Source organism: Leishmania mexicana, chromosome 30 (genome assembly GCF_000234665.1).
Source record: "Leishmania mexicana MHOM/GT/2001/U1103 complete genome, chromosome 30".
NCBI lineage: Eukaryota > Euglenozoa > Kinetoplastea > Trypanosomatida > Trypanosomatidae > Leishmania > Leishmania mexicana.
In genome coordinates this window covers 436335-451889 of record NC_018334.1, presented here as the reverse complement: position 1 = coordinate 451889, position 15555 = coordinate 436335, and the positions used below count along the sequence as shown (strand labels likewise).

The 15555-nt window shown below is 59.4% G+C and overlaps 5 protein-coding genes across 5 annotated transcripts; all 5 read left to right on the top strand.

Annotated features, from left to right (window-relative positions):
* Positions 1-976: 976 nt before the first annotated feature.
* LMXM_30_1165 (hypothetical protein) lies at positions 977-1339 on the top strand (the record flags this gene model as incomplete). The annotated part of the gene is made up of 1 exon (XM_003877585.1): positions 977-1339. One exon carries the CDS (start codon positions 977-979, stop codon positions 1337-1339), a length of 363 nt encoding a protein of 120 aa, XP_003877634.1.
* Positions 1340-2481: 1142 nt separating this feature from the next.
* LMXM_30_1160 (hypothetical protein, unknown function) lies at positions 2482-4371 on the top strand (the record flags this gene model as incomplete). Its single annotated transcript, XM_003877584.1, has 1 exon — positions 2482-4371. One exon carries the CDS (start codon positions 2482-2484, stop codon positions 4369-4371), a length of 1890 nt encoding a protein of 629 aa, XP_003877633.1.
* A 3084-nt stretch (positions 4372-7455) lies between these two features.
* On the top strand, positions 7456-10776 carry LMXM_30_1150 (conserved hypothetical protein; the record flags this gene model as incomplete). The annotated part of the gene is made up of 1 exon (XM_003877583.1): positions 7456-10776. One exon carries the CDS (start codon positions 7456-7458, stop codon positions 10774-10776), a length of 3321 nt encoding a protein of 1106 aa, XP_003877632.1.
* Positions 10777-11473: 697 nt separating this feature from the next.
* LMXM_30_1140 (putative monoglyceride lipase) lies at positions 11474-12409 on the top strand (the record flags this gene model as incomplete). The annotated part of the gene is made up of 1 exon (XM_003877582.1): positions 11474-12409. The coding sequence occupies one exon, from the start codon at positions 11474-11476 to the stop codon at positions 12407-12409; it is 936 nt and encodes a 311-aa protein (XP_003877631.1).
* A 1544-nt stretch (positions 12410-13953) lies between these two features.
* LMXM_30_1130 (putative N-acyl-L-amino acid amidohydrolase) lies at positions 13954-15171 on the top strand (the record flags this gene model as incomplete). The annotated part of the gene is made up of 1 exon (XM_003877581.1): positions 13954-15171. The coding sequence occupies one exon, from the start codon at positions 13954-13956 to the stop codon at positions 15169-15171; it is 1218 nt and encodes a 405-aa protein (XP_003877630.1).
* Positions 15172-15555: the final 384 nt, after the last annotated feature.

The window sequence follows — 15555 nt, the reverse complement described above, 5'->3', positions numbered from 1 at the left end:
CGGCGACCGACGGGGGCGATAAGGTCGATGCTGTGGAAGGGATCGTGCTCAGGTGCATGAACTCGTTCCGCAACGCGCGCAGAATCACTCATCATCGTTCGACTCTCCTCATCTGGGTGACGATGTGTTGGACTTCTCTAATCGAGCGGATTCGGTCACGGAGACCCCTCCCACCTCACATGTGCTGTACTCTTGCCCTCCTCCCTCCCTCTCTCCCTAACACGTATCACCTTCGTTTTCACGCCCACGACAGCCATCTTCTCACGTACGGGCGGACAGTCGCCCATACTCGCACTATAGCCGAGAAACGAGAGCTACTTTGTTATATATGTATACATATGTATTGATCCCGTTCCTCTCGCCGACCTGCTCTCCCGCTCAAGCACTCCCCTCTCCCTGCTCCTCCACCTCCTCCCTCTCCCCGCTAAGGCAGGAAGACGCTACGGTGACGAAAGCGAATATAGCGAGGTGCATCTTTTCCTCGCCTTTTATTCGAACCGAATGAGGGACGAGCGAGGCGGAGCGCTCGTAGAAAGCATCGTGCAGCTCTTCCGTGCGGCTTGTCGACTGAACCCGCGCCCTATTCGTGAAGTATCTCTCTCCCCTCCCGCCTGCGTTGATACCGTTGTGAAGCCCGCGTAGCTCTCCACCTCTCCTCTTCTTTTTCCCACCTCCGTGGGCGTGCTGGGTGAGCTGCGTTTGGGTGCCTGCTTCCCTCGCTCCCTTCTTCAAGCTCTGATTGCTCCTTGCCGTGCTCGCTTCTGGCTGCTCGCCACTTCGGTGACAGTCGAAGGAGGACGCGTCGTTGGACTCTTACACCGCTCGACGCAAACCCCGACCCAGGCCCTCGTTGCCAAGTAGGCCCACCGTGTTCCTGCACCGCCAGGAAGACACCCATCTAGTTGCGCTAGTGCCACCGCCTGCCTCAAGCTCATCTCCCTTTTCTTCGCAGCAGCTTCCACGGCGAGCTGTCACCATGTCGCCCACGGATGAGCCGTGCGTGTGTGTCTCGTACAAGAACAGCCACTATTTCGTACCGGTGGAGTTCATCCTGCGCGTGCACCCAGGCGGGCGGCAACTTATTCTGCAGTACGTGAACCAAGACATCACGCAGGCGTTCGTGGACGCGAGGCACTCCGATATGGCAGTGCAGCTCCTGGAGCAGTGGATGGAGGGTTCTCCGGCAGGTCCGCGACGGCTCACGCCATCTGCTGCTGCCACGGAGGCACCACTGAATGGACATGGCAGTGAGGGCCTCTGTGGGCAGCTGATCTGGAACGCGTTGGTGTTCGGCATCGCCGGCGCCAGCGTCACAGCAGCAGTGCTCTGTCGTCGGTAAGCGAAAGAAAAAAAGGAAGCACCCGTTCTCCGGCCCTTCGCTCTGCTCGTGCTTGACAGGAAGCCATCCTCGTCTTGGTTGCTTGGAGCGCTCTGCGTCAAGCGCCAAGGGCGTGTTTTGGCCCCGCACGTAGCCCCTCTCCTTTTCTGTGCATCTCGCTCGCAAGACGCCCCACAGAACGGCCAGGGTCGATGGATAGCGTGCAACACAACCCGCCCATCAATCCGGCAACAGACGACGGCGCATACCTCCGAGAAATACCGCCCTCCCCTCCCTCCGATTGCCAGCGGCTGGCGAGCGGCAGACAAGAGGGCGCGCACCCAACCCCACTTTGCTTTATCCAACTGCCCCATCAACTAGCCAGCACACCTTATTATTATTATTTTTTTTTGGTCTCCCCCTCTCTTCCTCCTTCTCTTCTTCTTGGGCTACGCATTGCCTCGACCCGTTTTGCCGTCTCCACTGGCGTGATCGTTTTTCCTCCTGTGCGCCTCTGCTTGTGAGCGACAGGCAGCTCTCCCTGGACGCGCGGCGTGTAACGTCTCTGCACGCGTCAGGTGGGGTGGGGAAAGGGAGGGCTCCACCGTGCGTGTGCGCACATCCAATGGTGGGCAGTGATCCCTTCTGCGTCTTTGAAGCGTGCGCTATTTCGAGATGGACATAGACAGAAATGGAAGACGACGAGCGGCGTGAGCGGGCGGCACATTTTACTAGGGTGATAAGGGGCCATGGTCTCACGCCCCCGCTGCTGTCTTTGCCGCACTCGCGGCTCAATGAGAGAGGCGAAACGAAACGCAACGCAACGGTATCAGCCGTGTCAAAAGCTTACCCCCGCGTCACTTGTACGCGCACCTCTTGTGCACCTATGGCTTACCATGTGCGTCCTGTTGCTGCTTATCATGCCCTCTTGCCTCCGCCGCCATTTCTCCTCCCCAGCGGGTACCTCTACCCATGACCGCTCATCACGACCCGTGAAACATCTGCGCGGAGCCCACACTCGTTAAGCTGCCTCGGCTTCCTCTTCTCTCCTTTTTGTTTCGCTGCCGCCGCTCCTCCTTCGACCTTTCCCCCATCCCAGTCGCTAGGACGCCAAAGCAGAACAAGGCGACGACTGGCGTGCTTCGCACATGCGTCCAACTCCGATGGCAAAGGGAAGTGCAGGCATGAATGCGACCGCCACGTCTGCCGTGGCTGTGGAAAGCTCGAGGCGTTCAATGGAGCAGCTCTCCAGAGCAGCGGTCACCGATGTGCTCCAGTACACGCCGCATATCCCGTCCATCTGCTGCGCCGCCGCACACCCTCACCTGCGCTACGCTCGCGAAGCAGTAGCCGGCACTCGTGTAGCAGAGGGGTCCACCCGCCACCGCAGCGACCTCTACGTGTATTGGGACTGGACGGCGAGCTGTGAGTACCACAGCCTGTCGGGTGCGGAGGAAGAGCTGGAGGCCGATCTGCGGCAGCTGGGATGGTGGCTGACGCGGCCGTTCACCGAGGATGGCAAGCCAATGACCATGGAGGTAAATGTGAAGCGGGTGGCGTCTTGCCACCCACCTTTGTCGTTGACTACCTCCGCGACCGCGACGGCAAGGGAAGCGCCGCCGGCGGGCTTTGAGAGCATCTTGCACATCCTCACCCAGCCGCCGTTTCAGCGCACCGACGTTGGCATCTCGTGCCTGCGCTCGCTCATCGTAACACCAAATCGAAAGGAAATGTCGAAGACAGCCATGGAGCTCATTGGGCAGCTGACGCACCTCGAGAAGTTTGAGTCCTTTACACAGTTTCTGATCCTCCCGCTGCCTTCACTGACAAGCGTTTCTGTTCTGCGGCTGCACAACGTGAAGGCCCTAACGAGTCTCGAGTCGCTACTGCCGCTGTCGGGCCTCAAGTGCATCAGCCTCAGTCGCTGTGCCTCTCTGCGCTCTCTGGCAGCGCTGTCGCAGCTGCCGGAGGTGAGGGAGCTGCGTGTGTCTGATTGCCGCGTTTTGGACGCGCGTGGGAACTACTCGGCCTGCAGGCGCCTCACCTCCGTGTCGATGCGCTGGTGCGGCGTTGTCCTGCACGTGGGGGACTTGGCAACGTTCCCCAACCTACATGACCTGGACTGCAGCTATTCCGGTGTGCGAGATTTGGGAAGCCTGACGCAGTGTTCACAACTGCGCCGGCTGTCTCTGCGCGGATGCCGCTTCGTCCAGGAGCTGTTCCACGCGATGGACGCGTCTGCCGCGCTGCTCGAGCCCCATGGCGCGGTCGGTGCTACTGAGATCTCAAGCGTTTTTCTGGACAGAGTGGCGGCACCTGCCATCCTTGACGAGCAGATTAGTCTGTCCGCTTCAAAAAAGCTAATGTCGACAGGTGACGCTTCTGCGCCTCTAGCTCGCATCTTACTCTATCCCATTCTGAGCACCGTCATGCCGTCGCCCGCTTCCTCCTTCTCTCAACTCGAGGAGCTGGACTTGGGTGAGAGCAGCTTGGTCTCGCTCTCTGGGCTGCCGCAGTGCGCCCCCGAGCTGCGTCACCTTACCGTTTGCGAGTGCCAGCAGCTGCACAGCTTGAGTCCGCTAGGCGAGTTGCTGAAACTGACCTCCGTGGACGCGTCCTTCAGCGGTGTAGACGAGCTCGAGGGATTATCTGAGAGTGTATCACTGCAGTACGTGAACCTCAGAAACTGCACCCGCCTCCGCACGGCTGCCTCTTTGGCGAGGGTGAGGTCACTGCGCGAGGTCGACCTGAGCGCGGCGAATCAGAGCTGCATCATCTATATTTGCAGCCGCGAGCTTGACACGCGCGAGGAAAGCGCCGGCGATCCTTGTAGGCGGCGCCGCCAGAGTGAGCTCATCCTACAGAGCTTGCTTACGCTCTCCGGGCCAGTCGGCGGCGTTGGCGACATTCGCATTGACACGGCAGTGACGCAGCGGTCAAGCCACCGACTCCTGCAGCATCGCGTTCTGCGCCAGGAGGCGGAGGAGCTGCTGCGTCAGCCACTGGAACAGCTGCTCGCGACAGAGGCGCATCTGCAAGAAGAGATGCGGTAAAGGCGCCGCAGGGTCTGCTGGAGAGAGTGAGTGCACATATCGAAAAAGCGCACTCACCCGATGTGTTTCTCTCCATGAGGGCTGCATGACTGCAACGGCGGTGACGGGACCCCCCGATACAAAGCCGGGATCTCGCTCTCGCCGCGCCCCTTATATTCACCCTTCACCCGAAAAAGCTGTACTGATGTCGATGTGCACGTGCGTGCGCCTACCTGTGTCTGCCCACTCCCATTTATACGTGAGGTTTTTGCCGTGTCGGATACCCCTTGCTTGTATATTGTTGGCTTCTCTCTGTATCACCGCCGTTCTGCTCGAGGGTTCTTGAGTCTGCCCACGCCGCCATCGCCCCCCCCCCCCACAGACACGTCACCATCGCTCTTCTGCCTTTTTTTGAGTTTTCGTTTATCTGTTTCTTTGCCTCAACCCCCTCTCATTCTCTTTTTGTACGCTTCTCTTGTGCCTCTGTCTTACTATTGTATATGTTGGACCCTTGTGTGCGTGACTGTATGAAGGAGCGGGAGGTCTGTGTGCGTGGGTACGTCATCTGTTCATCGAGGTTGGAAGCACTTACCTCTCCCTCCCTCGCTTCTTTTTTTTCTTTCCGTTTCACGTTGCCCTCCTCCGCGGCAGTTGCTGAGCGGCGCTTGGCGCACGCGCCACTCTGTGGTGCACTCTCACATGCACCGCATGGAACGAGCCGCTGACTGGAATGCACGGAAGCGTCTCTCCCTCTCTTTCTTTTTGTTCTTGCCTGTCATGACACGCACAGGCATCTTCGTGCTCCTCACGGCAGTCGAACCTACCTGATGCGCTGCCCGCATACACCGGTCAGCCCCTTCGTTTATGGGCGGGACTGTCTCTTGACGCTTCTTTTTTCTTTTGTTTTCGTTATAGTTGTCTTGCCTAGGCTTCTCCTTCTCTCTCCTTTCCTCTCACCTCCCCCCATCCGTCTTCTCGATGCCCTCTGCTTCACGACCCAAGGCTGTTGCTTCCGTGGTTTGGAAGTCCCGCGACCTGCTTGGGTCTGCGTGTCTGTCTCCTCGCAGGCGTGCGTGTGTGTGTGGGGGGGGAGTCGGTCAGAGAGAGAGGGAGACACAGAAACATGAGCTTTATGACTATTCTTCGATGCCTCTCTCACTCACTCGCGCGCACCCCTCTCCCCCTCCTCCTCCCCACCACTGTGCGGTACACGTATATGTGACTAGGTATGTATATAAATAGTTGTCTATGTATAATATATGTGTGTCTGTGTGTATAAGCGTGTAGTCGTCTGATTCTCCCTCTCCCTCTCTCTCTCCCACCGTCCTCCTCTCGTCGTGTTCTCTGTGTCACTCGTTCCCTCCCTTTTATTTATTTTCTGTCACTGCATCCCCCCTCTCTCTCTATCTCTCCGTCTGTACTTCGACTGGCATCCTCCGCTTTTGTGTGTGGCGCTGACGCGTGGGTGCGTTACAACCCCTGCACAGGTACAAGAGAGCATACAATTCACTCTCAGTGGCGACGTTTCTGCTGGACATTATGGATTGTCGCAGACGGCGCCACATCGTATTGCGTGCTCATTCTGCGTTGTAACGGGCCCACCCTTCGCCTGCGGCATGGACCCAAGTACGGAATACGTGCCTCCGTGCTCTTTTCTTTTCTACGGTTCTCCAAGTGTACCCCCCCGCCCCGCCCTTTTCTTTTCCTTGTGGGGGTGGCGATGTGTCAAACTTCGTTGTTGTTCCTGTCGTCGCCATTATTCTTTCCTCTGCTTTGTTGACACCCCTTTTTTGTGGCCTCCGCTGAACTCGAACCCCGCCCCTCCCTCCTCCTCCCTCTCCCTCTCTCCCTAAGTGCGTGACACTACGCCTGCCCCTTCTCCGCTGTGATCTCTGCCTCTCTCGCACCCCTTCACGGTTTAGCCCCCCCCTCCGCAGCGCGTGTGAATGTGTCGGCACAGTTCACGGCCCGCAGGGGACGCTCGCCACAGGAACAGCAGCGGCCGCCGAAACAAAAAAAGAAACCAACCAACCAACCAACGGCAATAGTGAGGAAAGGTACGGTGAAACGGAAACGCAACGTTATCTTCAATGCCGAGAGAGTGTGAGAGAGAGATCGGCACGGGGGTAAGGCTCGGGGCACCACTCGGCGAACGTCTCTCCTTTCTCTGGAGTGTGTCTCCATGAGTTGGTGCGTCTTCCCCCCTCCCTTCCTCCCTCCCACCCGTCGTGCTCCGTATCTTCGTTTCTCGGTGAATCTCCTCCCCAACGCTGCCTTCTGCCACCCGACGTCATCGTGGTGTTTCTTCTTTTTCGATTGCTGTTATAATTCGTATCTTGTGCTACGCATGCGTAGTTGTGGGAGTCCTACCTACGCGCGTCATCAATGTCTAACTCAACGCCGCGTTTTGCCATCGCACGGGACTTGGCAATTGTGGCGCCCGCCTTTCGGGCGTGTGTTGCGCATCTGCGGCCGTTTTCCAACGTCTTCTGAAACTGCGCCGCGCCCTTCATCAAAGATGGCCACCCCCTCCTTTTCTATGCGCAGTCTTCAGCGCACCGATTTGTGCCCTCGACGCGGTACCTCTGTGCTCACTGCGCGTCTTGACCCTTATCGACTTCACCTCTCTGTTCCCGATGAGCCTCTCTCCTGTTCGTTGACTCACCACCTCTTACATGAGCAAGCGCATATGCCCAAGGCTCGCTTGGTTCGTGTGTACTGCGCCTCAACTGCCCAAGAGGACAGTGCATTGCTGCTCACATATCCGCGCCTTGCGCCCTTCTAAAACTCTGCAGAGAGGAGGGAAGGCGCGTAGACATCTAGAGGCACACGCGGATGTGCGTCGACACAGATAGATAGGGCACAGTGATAGAGCACAAGCGTACGCGTCAGTAACCTCTGGTTTTCCATAGAAGCTACGAGTAGAAGAGGTGTCGAGAAGAGCCGCAGCTTGCAGTGCCTCCTCATCTTCATGTTCTTCACGGTGGGGATCCTTCCACCCGGAAACGGCCATCGGTGTCATTGAACGTCCTGGCATGACTGTTTGCCGACGAACAGGGCTCACCTGCTCACCTGCGCCTTACCCGGGAGCTGCCTCGATGCGTCATGTCGTCCCCTCTGCCGTTTCTTCGACCTGCTTTCGAGGACTTGCCCGCTGTGCCTTCGATGGCCGGCGTCGCTGCTTCGGCTGAACAGGGAGCCGCGGGAGACTCGCAGCCATCAGGGGGAGAGGATGGCCGCGTCTTGGAGGTGTCAAAGCCCGTTCACGTCTCCGCCCCAACGTCCTCCTTTTCGAATGGCGAGACTCCTGTGCACACAAGTGACAACCGCGGCGACCTCACCGTGGACGCCTCAGAGCTTGGTGAATCACATCACCTACAGCGACGGCAGGACTATGGGAAGACATCCATCGAGCTGTCGGCTTTACCAGAACGGCCAGTGTTGAGAGTCGTCGCGGGAGATGGCAGCGGACGTGCCGCACTAGATGCCGGCAGCGTTCACCGCCAGGAACACGGCGGGAGCGAGACTGGCTCGCCGATGACGTCCCCGGTGCAGGGTGTATGGACGCAGCATGTCTACACCCAGCCTACCTCTGCAGGCAGAGGCAACAGTGTGGCGGTGCTATCGGATGCGGCAGCTCTCATGATTGCGCACGCAGTGCATCGCTCCTCATTGCTACAGCAGTGTTTCACGCAATGGCAGGTGCAGCAAGCACGCCATGCGCAGCAGCGCTTCCGCTCCGAATGCTTCGCTGAGGGCTACTACCAGCGCAACCTCGTGTACCTCTTCTTCCGCGCGTGGCAGTGGCGCTATGATCGACGTACGAAATGTGCACAACAGCGAAGAATGCTCGAGGCGCTGCGAGCGCGGCATCTTCGCCACCGTGCGCTTGTTACATGGCAGCGGTGGAAAAATGCGCGGAGGAGGCTGTGGGGCAGACTCGATGAGATGCAGGCGAGGACGAGAACGGCTCTCACCCGGGAGTGCTTCGAGTGGTGGCATCGCACGTCAACACATCGGGCACTCGCACGGGCAGCGGCTCAGGCGTCGGCGGATAACTTACGAGATGCACGATTTCGTCAGTGGCAACGCTTTGCCCTTCAACGCAAAGGGGGCCGCCTCTTTGTGAGCGTCTTGATGCTTCACACGCCAGTCGCGTGGACTGCAGCTCAGCAAAGTCGTTGCGACGAACTGCATCTGCGCTATGCGTGGATTCAGTGGCTGCGAGTGGCGATGCAGCGCCGTGCGTGCCAGCTGCTCACGTACGAAAGTGTCCTATCAACTGTGACTATGCGCACGGAGCAGGCTCTTCGACAGAGATGGTACGTATGGTGGCTTCAGGTCACGTGCGTGTCTCTCCAGTCGAGGCACACGCGTCGCGGACTTCTTCAGAGGTACTACAAGAGATGGACCCTCTTAGGCCGCCTCCGTCTGATACGACTGCACTGGGAGAGGGAAACGAGCTCCCCGCACCTGCAGCGTCGATGCCTGGCGCACTGGCGCGGTCGTTTGGGAGGACGCCAAGCCAGTCGCGAGCATCTGCGAATGGCGGAGCTCTTCTTTGAGTCCGTCGTGCGGGCGCATGCCGTGCGTGCCGCTTTTCACTGCTGGCGCGACCGGCACTCCCGTCGCGCAAAGGCTCAGCGAATGCGCCGCGTGGCAGAAGGGTACGCGAGGCCGGCGCTGCTGCGGCACCTGTTTCTGCGTCACGTCACAGACGGCGTGCTGGCGTCACCGACAGGGCTTGCAGATGCGCTGGAGTATGAGGCATGGCGCCGAGGTGCCGACGCAAAGGTAGTGAAGCCGAAGATCAGCGTCATCGCCTCGAACGAGAACAGCACCCTCGACGTCTCTGCAAAGACATCGGGGGCCTCCTCAACGTGTCTTCGACCACCGATACCCCTTCGCCACCACCGTCACGCTCCCACTGGGGGCCTCAGTGTCCCTGTAGCGTCTCCTGAGGCGCCTCTTGAGCCTGACCGGAGGTCTTACCCAAGTGAGGCGGCCGGAACGGCACGGTCGATAGCAGCCTCAGCTCCTGAGCATGCTGCCGACATGGAGGTGTTGCTGCCACCGCCGCCTTCGTACGAGGAAGTGATGAGCTCTTGGCGTTCGACAGACACAAGCGGCCGAATCGGGGCATGCGCTCTGCCGGTGCGCGTGGATGCTGGTGTGGGCACCAACTGCGAGTCGCCTACGCCACTGCAGCGTGCTACTCCGCGCGTAAGCAGCGAGGGTGACCGCTCGGCTGCACGACCGGATGTCGCTCATCAGCGGGAGGAAGCTGCGCCGCCTCCCGTTTCTACGGTGCCTGGTCGAGGCATGTCGCCTGCCGGTGCGCCAAACGTGTGGCCAGCAGCAGTTCCTTGCTACGCCGTCCCAAACGGTGCCCCGGTTAGCTGGACCTTAGAGCTTGTCCCGACGAGGAGTGGGTGGCGGACCGTGGACACCCTTGTCCCGCCGTCGGGGTCTGTGACGCCAAGCGCAAGCGCCGTGCCTTCGTATCACAGCGTTCATTGTGCTCCTCCAACAAGCTACGTTGTCCCGGCCGCGGTCGAGTCCCCTTCGTGCGCTGCTTTCCGTAGGTTTTGCGCTGAAGGTGCCGCTCAGCCTTCCGGTGTCGAGTATGGACCACGAGCACCCGCCGCACTCCCCTCACCAGCTATTCCTCTGCAATCTGAGGGAGTCTTTCCAGCATCGCCGTCGCCACCGACGCACTACGGTTTTGATATTCACCGCCACGTAGATCCTCTTGCCCCTCTCACTCACTCGTCCAGTAGCGCACCCCGCGCCGAGGATCCTGGCTGCGTCGATTCTCCTGACCCACGAGCACACCGAGGCCATAGAGCGCGGCGGCGGTGCGATGGGCCTCCTGCAATGACCCTCGGCAACGCCATCCTCTCTCAAGGTCGCATGCCTCTCAGCTTTGCGGGTCGGTGCCAGCGGGGTAAGAAGCATGCAGGCGTACTCTCCCCAGAGAGGAAGGCGCGACGGGGTGTGCAGTCAGCGCATACCACCTTGCTCTCTTCCTCGTCTTCATCGTCGCGTTCCTCATCCACATCAGCTGCGCCCCAAACGAGTGATGCGGCGCTGTTTCCACTGTGCCTTCCTTCCTCCACCGGCGACTCATCCGCCCTACGAGCTCGGGCAAGGGACGCGCTCGGCGATTACAAGCGCCGCACACGTCTGATTGCAGCGGAGAAGGCAGAGCTCGCCACCATCGAAGCACAGCTGGCACTGGCGCCCCCCACCAAGGATATGGCCCACAAAAGGGAGCTATCGAAGCGGAGGCGGTACTTGCAGCGGCGCCTTCTGGAGTGGGAGCAGCGGCGTGCGCAGATTGCTCAGCTCGCCGTGTGGCTAGAGGGCTGCGTCAGCGCTGCCACGTCGGCAGCTGTTTCTCAACGGGGTGTTGGTGAGCTTTAGCGTGGGAGGGAGGCGGGGGGGGCATAGGCAGTGTGGCGACGGCGCGGATCATTGGGCCGTCGACTGACCTTTTTTATACCTATGGCTCGCTTTACCCTTGTGTCTTTGTGTGTCGCGTATCCAGTGCCATTTTTTCCGCAGCACCGTTGCACTGAGCGTCCCCTGTCTGTAACGCAACGAGGGGGAGGGGAGGGGGGCATCATCGATGTGATGAATGCTCTCCGCCTCGCCTCCCCTGCTGACCATCGACAAATCTACTCCGACAGAGGAGAGACTGAGAGGGGAGGCGCTTGAGGCGTTGGAAGGCAGCGCATGCCACCAGGTGACGGCTTGACGGCTCTCTGGTCCAAGCTTCCCTCTTTCTACCGTTTACTGCCGGATGTTCATCCACATCTTCTCTTTCTGCCGCCCTTCCGACCGCGCCTCTTCACACATCGTTATTTGCCCGTCGCCACGGCACGCAACACGCGCGGGAGGTGCTGCTTCACAAAAGGACGAACACATGCGCTCGTCTTGGCTCAGGAAGCGAACAGCACTCCTTTCGTTGACGACGCAGCTCTTCAGTCCCCTCCCCCCTCCCGCTTCAACCCCTTTTCAGTGTCTGAGTACCATGCTTCCGCCTGTGCCTCTGCACAGGCCCTGCTTTGCGTTTTTTTCTTCCCGTTTTCTTTCCTCCTCACCTACCGCGTTATACGCGATGCCGTGCTGCTGCTCTGGCGGTCACCGCCTCAAGTACGCCACCCCAGGTCGGGCACCACCCGACCCACAACTCTTTCCTCACTACATGCAAAATGCGCAGAACCTGTGGTTGCACTTCAACGAGTGGTGGCCGCATGGTGACGGTGGCAGCTGCCCGACCCCGCCAATTAAAGGCGTCATTTTTATCGTGCCTGGCTTGGGCGAGCACACCGGCCGCTACGACTCCGTCGCGCTCCGACTCAACCAGGAGGGCTACGTTGTCTTTTCTATGGACAATCAAGGCACTGGTGGGAGCGAAGGGGAGCGGCTATACGTTGAGCGCTTCACGCACTTCGTCGACGACGTCTGCGCGTTCATTCTGTTCATTCAGACACGGTACCCGGCCCTCAAGAGCCAGCCAACCTTTCTTATGGGGCACTCGATGGGGGGGCTCATTGCCGTTCTGGTGGCGGAGAGGGATGCAAGCGGCTTCCGCGGGGTCGTCCTGAGCGGCCCAGCTCTGGGGCTGTCGACGCCCGTCCCCCGTTTTATGCGGTCGCTCGCGGGCTTTCTCTCAAAGTGGTTCCCGAAGGTGCCGGTGCGCAAGCTCAACCCCAAACTCGTCAGCTACAACACGCCTGTCGTGCAACTTGTGCAGCAGGACCCATTTTACTCCAACGCGATGCTTCGCGCGCGCTTCGTCGATGAGATGCTGAATGCGCAGGATCGCGCCGCCGAAGCCGCGTCAACGGCAAAGTTTCCTTTTCTTATCGTCCACGGTGAGAAGGACGAGCTCTGCTCGTTAGAGATGTCGAAGTGTTTCTTCGAGAACGCGCTGTCACTGGACAAGCATCTGGCCTCCTACCACCGTGCCGGGCACGAAGTACTGACGGAGCTGTGCCGAGATGAGGTGATGGCAGACGTGATGAAGTTCATCAACGAGCGGGCGGGGTGAACTACTTGTTTGCCGCCTTTTGCTTCTCTGCGAAAAAAAGCACCGAGTCTCTGCCAGATGTGGAGCTGACGCAGCCGGACGAGACGGATACCGCAGGCGCGCCCGGGGTACTTCTGTCAGCTATGCCGGGACGTTTTCAGCAGCCTTGTTCATTGTCTCGCTTTATTCACAGCCCCTGTGGATGCCGGCCAGCGCAGTGCGTGGCGTCAAGGGCCCACTAATACCACCTCTGCGGGGAAGCCAAGCAGCCTACAGCCTGCCCCTGGGTGGTGTCGGTTGCGGACTGCTGGTGTGGGCGGACAGGGTTGTGCTGGACAGGCTCGTGGTGATGGTGATCAGCTGTGTGCCAGCTCGCTACGCATCGCGTCGACGATGCAACGAATATGCGCGTGCACGGACGGCTCGTCCGCCTCTGCTGCGTTGCGGTGATGCCGAGCGTAATCGCGGACCTGGGCTGCGCTGCACGCACTGGGGTTGCGCTTGATTGCGCGACGGCGAGCGGAGCTGGCTGTGCCGGTTGCTTGGCACAGCCGCCGTGCAGCACAGGTAGGTGAGCTTTGGTCGTATGCGTGTATCTGTTGACTTGCTCATGCTGTAGTGGACACGTTGAAGAGATGAAAACGAGGACTCTGTTCACAGCGACACTGCCTTGTAGCCACTGAATGCCCTCTCTCACGTTGACGCAGAGGGACATCGCTGGCTTTCCCGTATCTACTCACATGTATCCGTATTTTTCTTTCGCTGTCCCCGTTCCCGTTCACGGGAGGCGCATGGGCGCCAACTTACGCCATCGAAAAGCGCCAATACAAGGACTGCCCACCTCCATCGTTGCCGTTCTCGCTTGACCTCTCAGGCGTTGCTCAGAGAAGCGAGCAGCCGTTCAACTTCATCGTAGTGTGACTTTCGATAGCAGAGATGCTTTGTCTGCAACTGGTCAACGGGTATGCACACGTTCACAGCATGCGGACGTGGTCGTGGGCCGCTTCCGCGTCCTCCCCGAGTCACCGTCGTCACCCATGCTCCGATGCGCTTCTGCTGCTTCTTTCTATATCGCTTCCTCCGCTCACACTGTGCCGTTCTCTCTCTCTTTCCCTCGTGCGTGCGTGGGTGCCTTGCGCCATCTCCGTCATCACCACCGGGTTTCACGCGGTGCGTTGTGTCTGTTTTCGGTTGTCTCCCCTCGAAACAGCAACCGTAAAAAGGGACAAGTGCCACGGCTTTCCATCTTCACGCACACCCCCCTCCCCGCCTGACGCGGTCACAGTATTTCGCTTCTCTACTCGTGTTTGTTCGTTTTTTTTTTGTGAGTGTAGCGTGCCCGCTGCAGTACATCCGTAGCTGCTGAAGGGGTGCCCCATCAGAATAGTCCTACAAGTTGTCTGGTGTGCGCGCCTGCCTTCTCTCCAGCGTTGCTCTCCCAACACTCTTTTGTTTGTGTGCCTCTCCCCCGTCTTGACCTCTTCTACTCTCTCGATCTGTCCTTCGGTGCACCCATCTACCACAGACACGGTGACTGTTCCTTCGTTGCTTTTCCTTCTGACAATATGCCGGCCATCAACCGCGAGGAGCTCGACCGCCGTGTGGAGCAGATCTACGACCAGGTGGTTGCCTGGCGCCGCTACATCCACGAGAACCCGGACCTCTCGTTCGAGGAGCAGCCGACGGCGGCCTACATCATGGGTGAGCTGCAGAAGATGGACGCGGAGGGGAAATGGCTGCACATCAGCCAGCCTGAGAGCAACTGCGTCGTTGCTGACCTGAAGGGTGGCGCTGGCGACGGCCCGACTGTTGCGCTGCGTGCGGACATCGACGCGCTGCCTGTGGAGGAGCTGACGGACGTGCCGTTTGCGTCGAGGAAGCGGGGCGTGATGCACGCGTGCGGCCACGACACGCACGCGGCGATGCTGCTCGGCGCGACAAAGCTGCTGCTGGAGGATGCGGGGCGGATCAAAGGCACCGTGCGCCTGCTGTTTCAGCCTGCGGAGGAGGTGCCGCCGGGTGGCGCCAAGATGATGATCGAGAAGGGCTGCATGGAGGGCGTGGCGATGGTGTTTGCCGAGCACATTATGCCGGAGGAGAAGGCTCCTACGGGCACTGTTTTGGTGAGGAAGGGCCCGATTCTCTCCAGCAGTGACACACTACACGCGGAGATAGTCGGCCGCGGTGGGCATGCCTCGATGCCGGAGAGCTCTATCGACCCTATTGCCATTGCGTGCCTTGCCGTAACTGCCCTTCAACAGGTGGTATCGCGCCGCATGCCGCCGTCCAAGTGCCCAATCGTGACCATCACCGCGATAGCCTCTAGCTCTGACAGCTACAACGTGATCCCTGACAGGGTGACGCTGAAGGGCACGCTGCGCTGCACGGACAAACAGGTGCGGGTGGATGCCAAAAAGGCCGTCGCTGACGTGCTTCACGGCATCTGCGGATCGTTCGGTGCGATGTGCGACTTCAAGTGGCTCCCTGGCTACGATGTGACGGTGAACGCGGACAGCGCGTACGACGTGGGGATGCGAGTGCTTACGCAGGTGATGCCCTCTACAGACCACGTTGTGGAGCTTTCCGCTTGCATGTCCCCTTCAGAGGACTTCAGCGAGTTTGCAAAGGTGGCACCTGCGAACTACGTGGGCATCGGGTGCTACAACCCTGGGAGGGGGTGCACTGAGGTGAACCACAACGCGAAGTTCAAGGTGGATGAGGATGCGATGAAGATTGGTGTGAAGGTGCACTATGGCACTATCCACGAGCTGCTCATGCAGTGACGAAAGAGTCGATATGTATATTCTTTTTTGAATTTCTGCTGTAGAGCTCGCAAGGGTGTCTGCGGCCTCACTTTCGGTATTATTATTATTATTTTTTTTTTTTGAAAGTACGACATGGCTGAACCGGGGCACCGCATGGATGTCACTTACCGGTTTACATCAGCTCCTTCCAGAAAAAAGTGGCCACGATGGCGACGAATGTGTCGGTGCCCTCGGCTCCCTGCCGCTGCTGTCTGCCTCCTTTGTCGTTTCGTCTTTTATGGCTGGTGAGACTCGCGCAAACTCATCCGCGCGAGACGGCGAGAGGAGACGCGCAGCGACACGGACGAGTGCAGCTCTTTGCCCTTCTGTGTTGTGTTGTACACGTTTTAAAACATCTTCTCA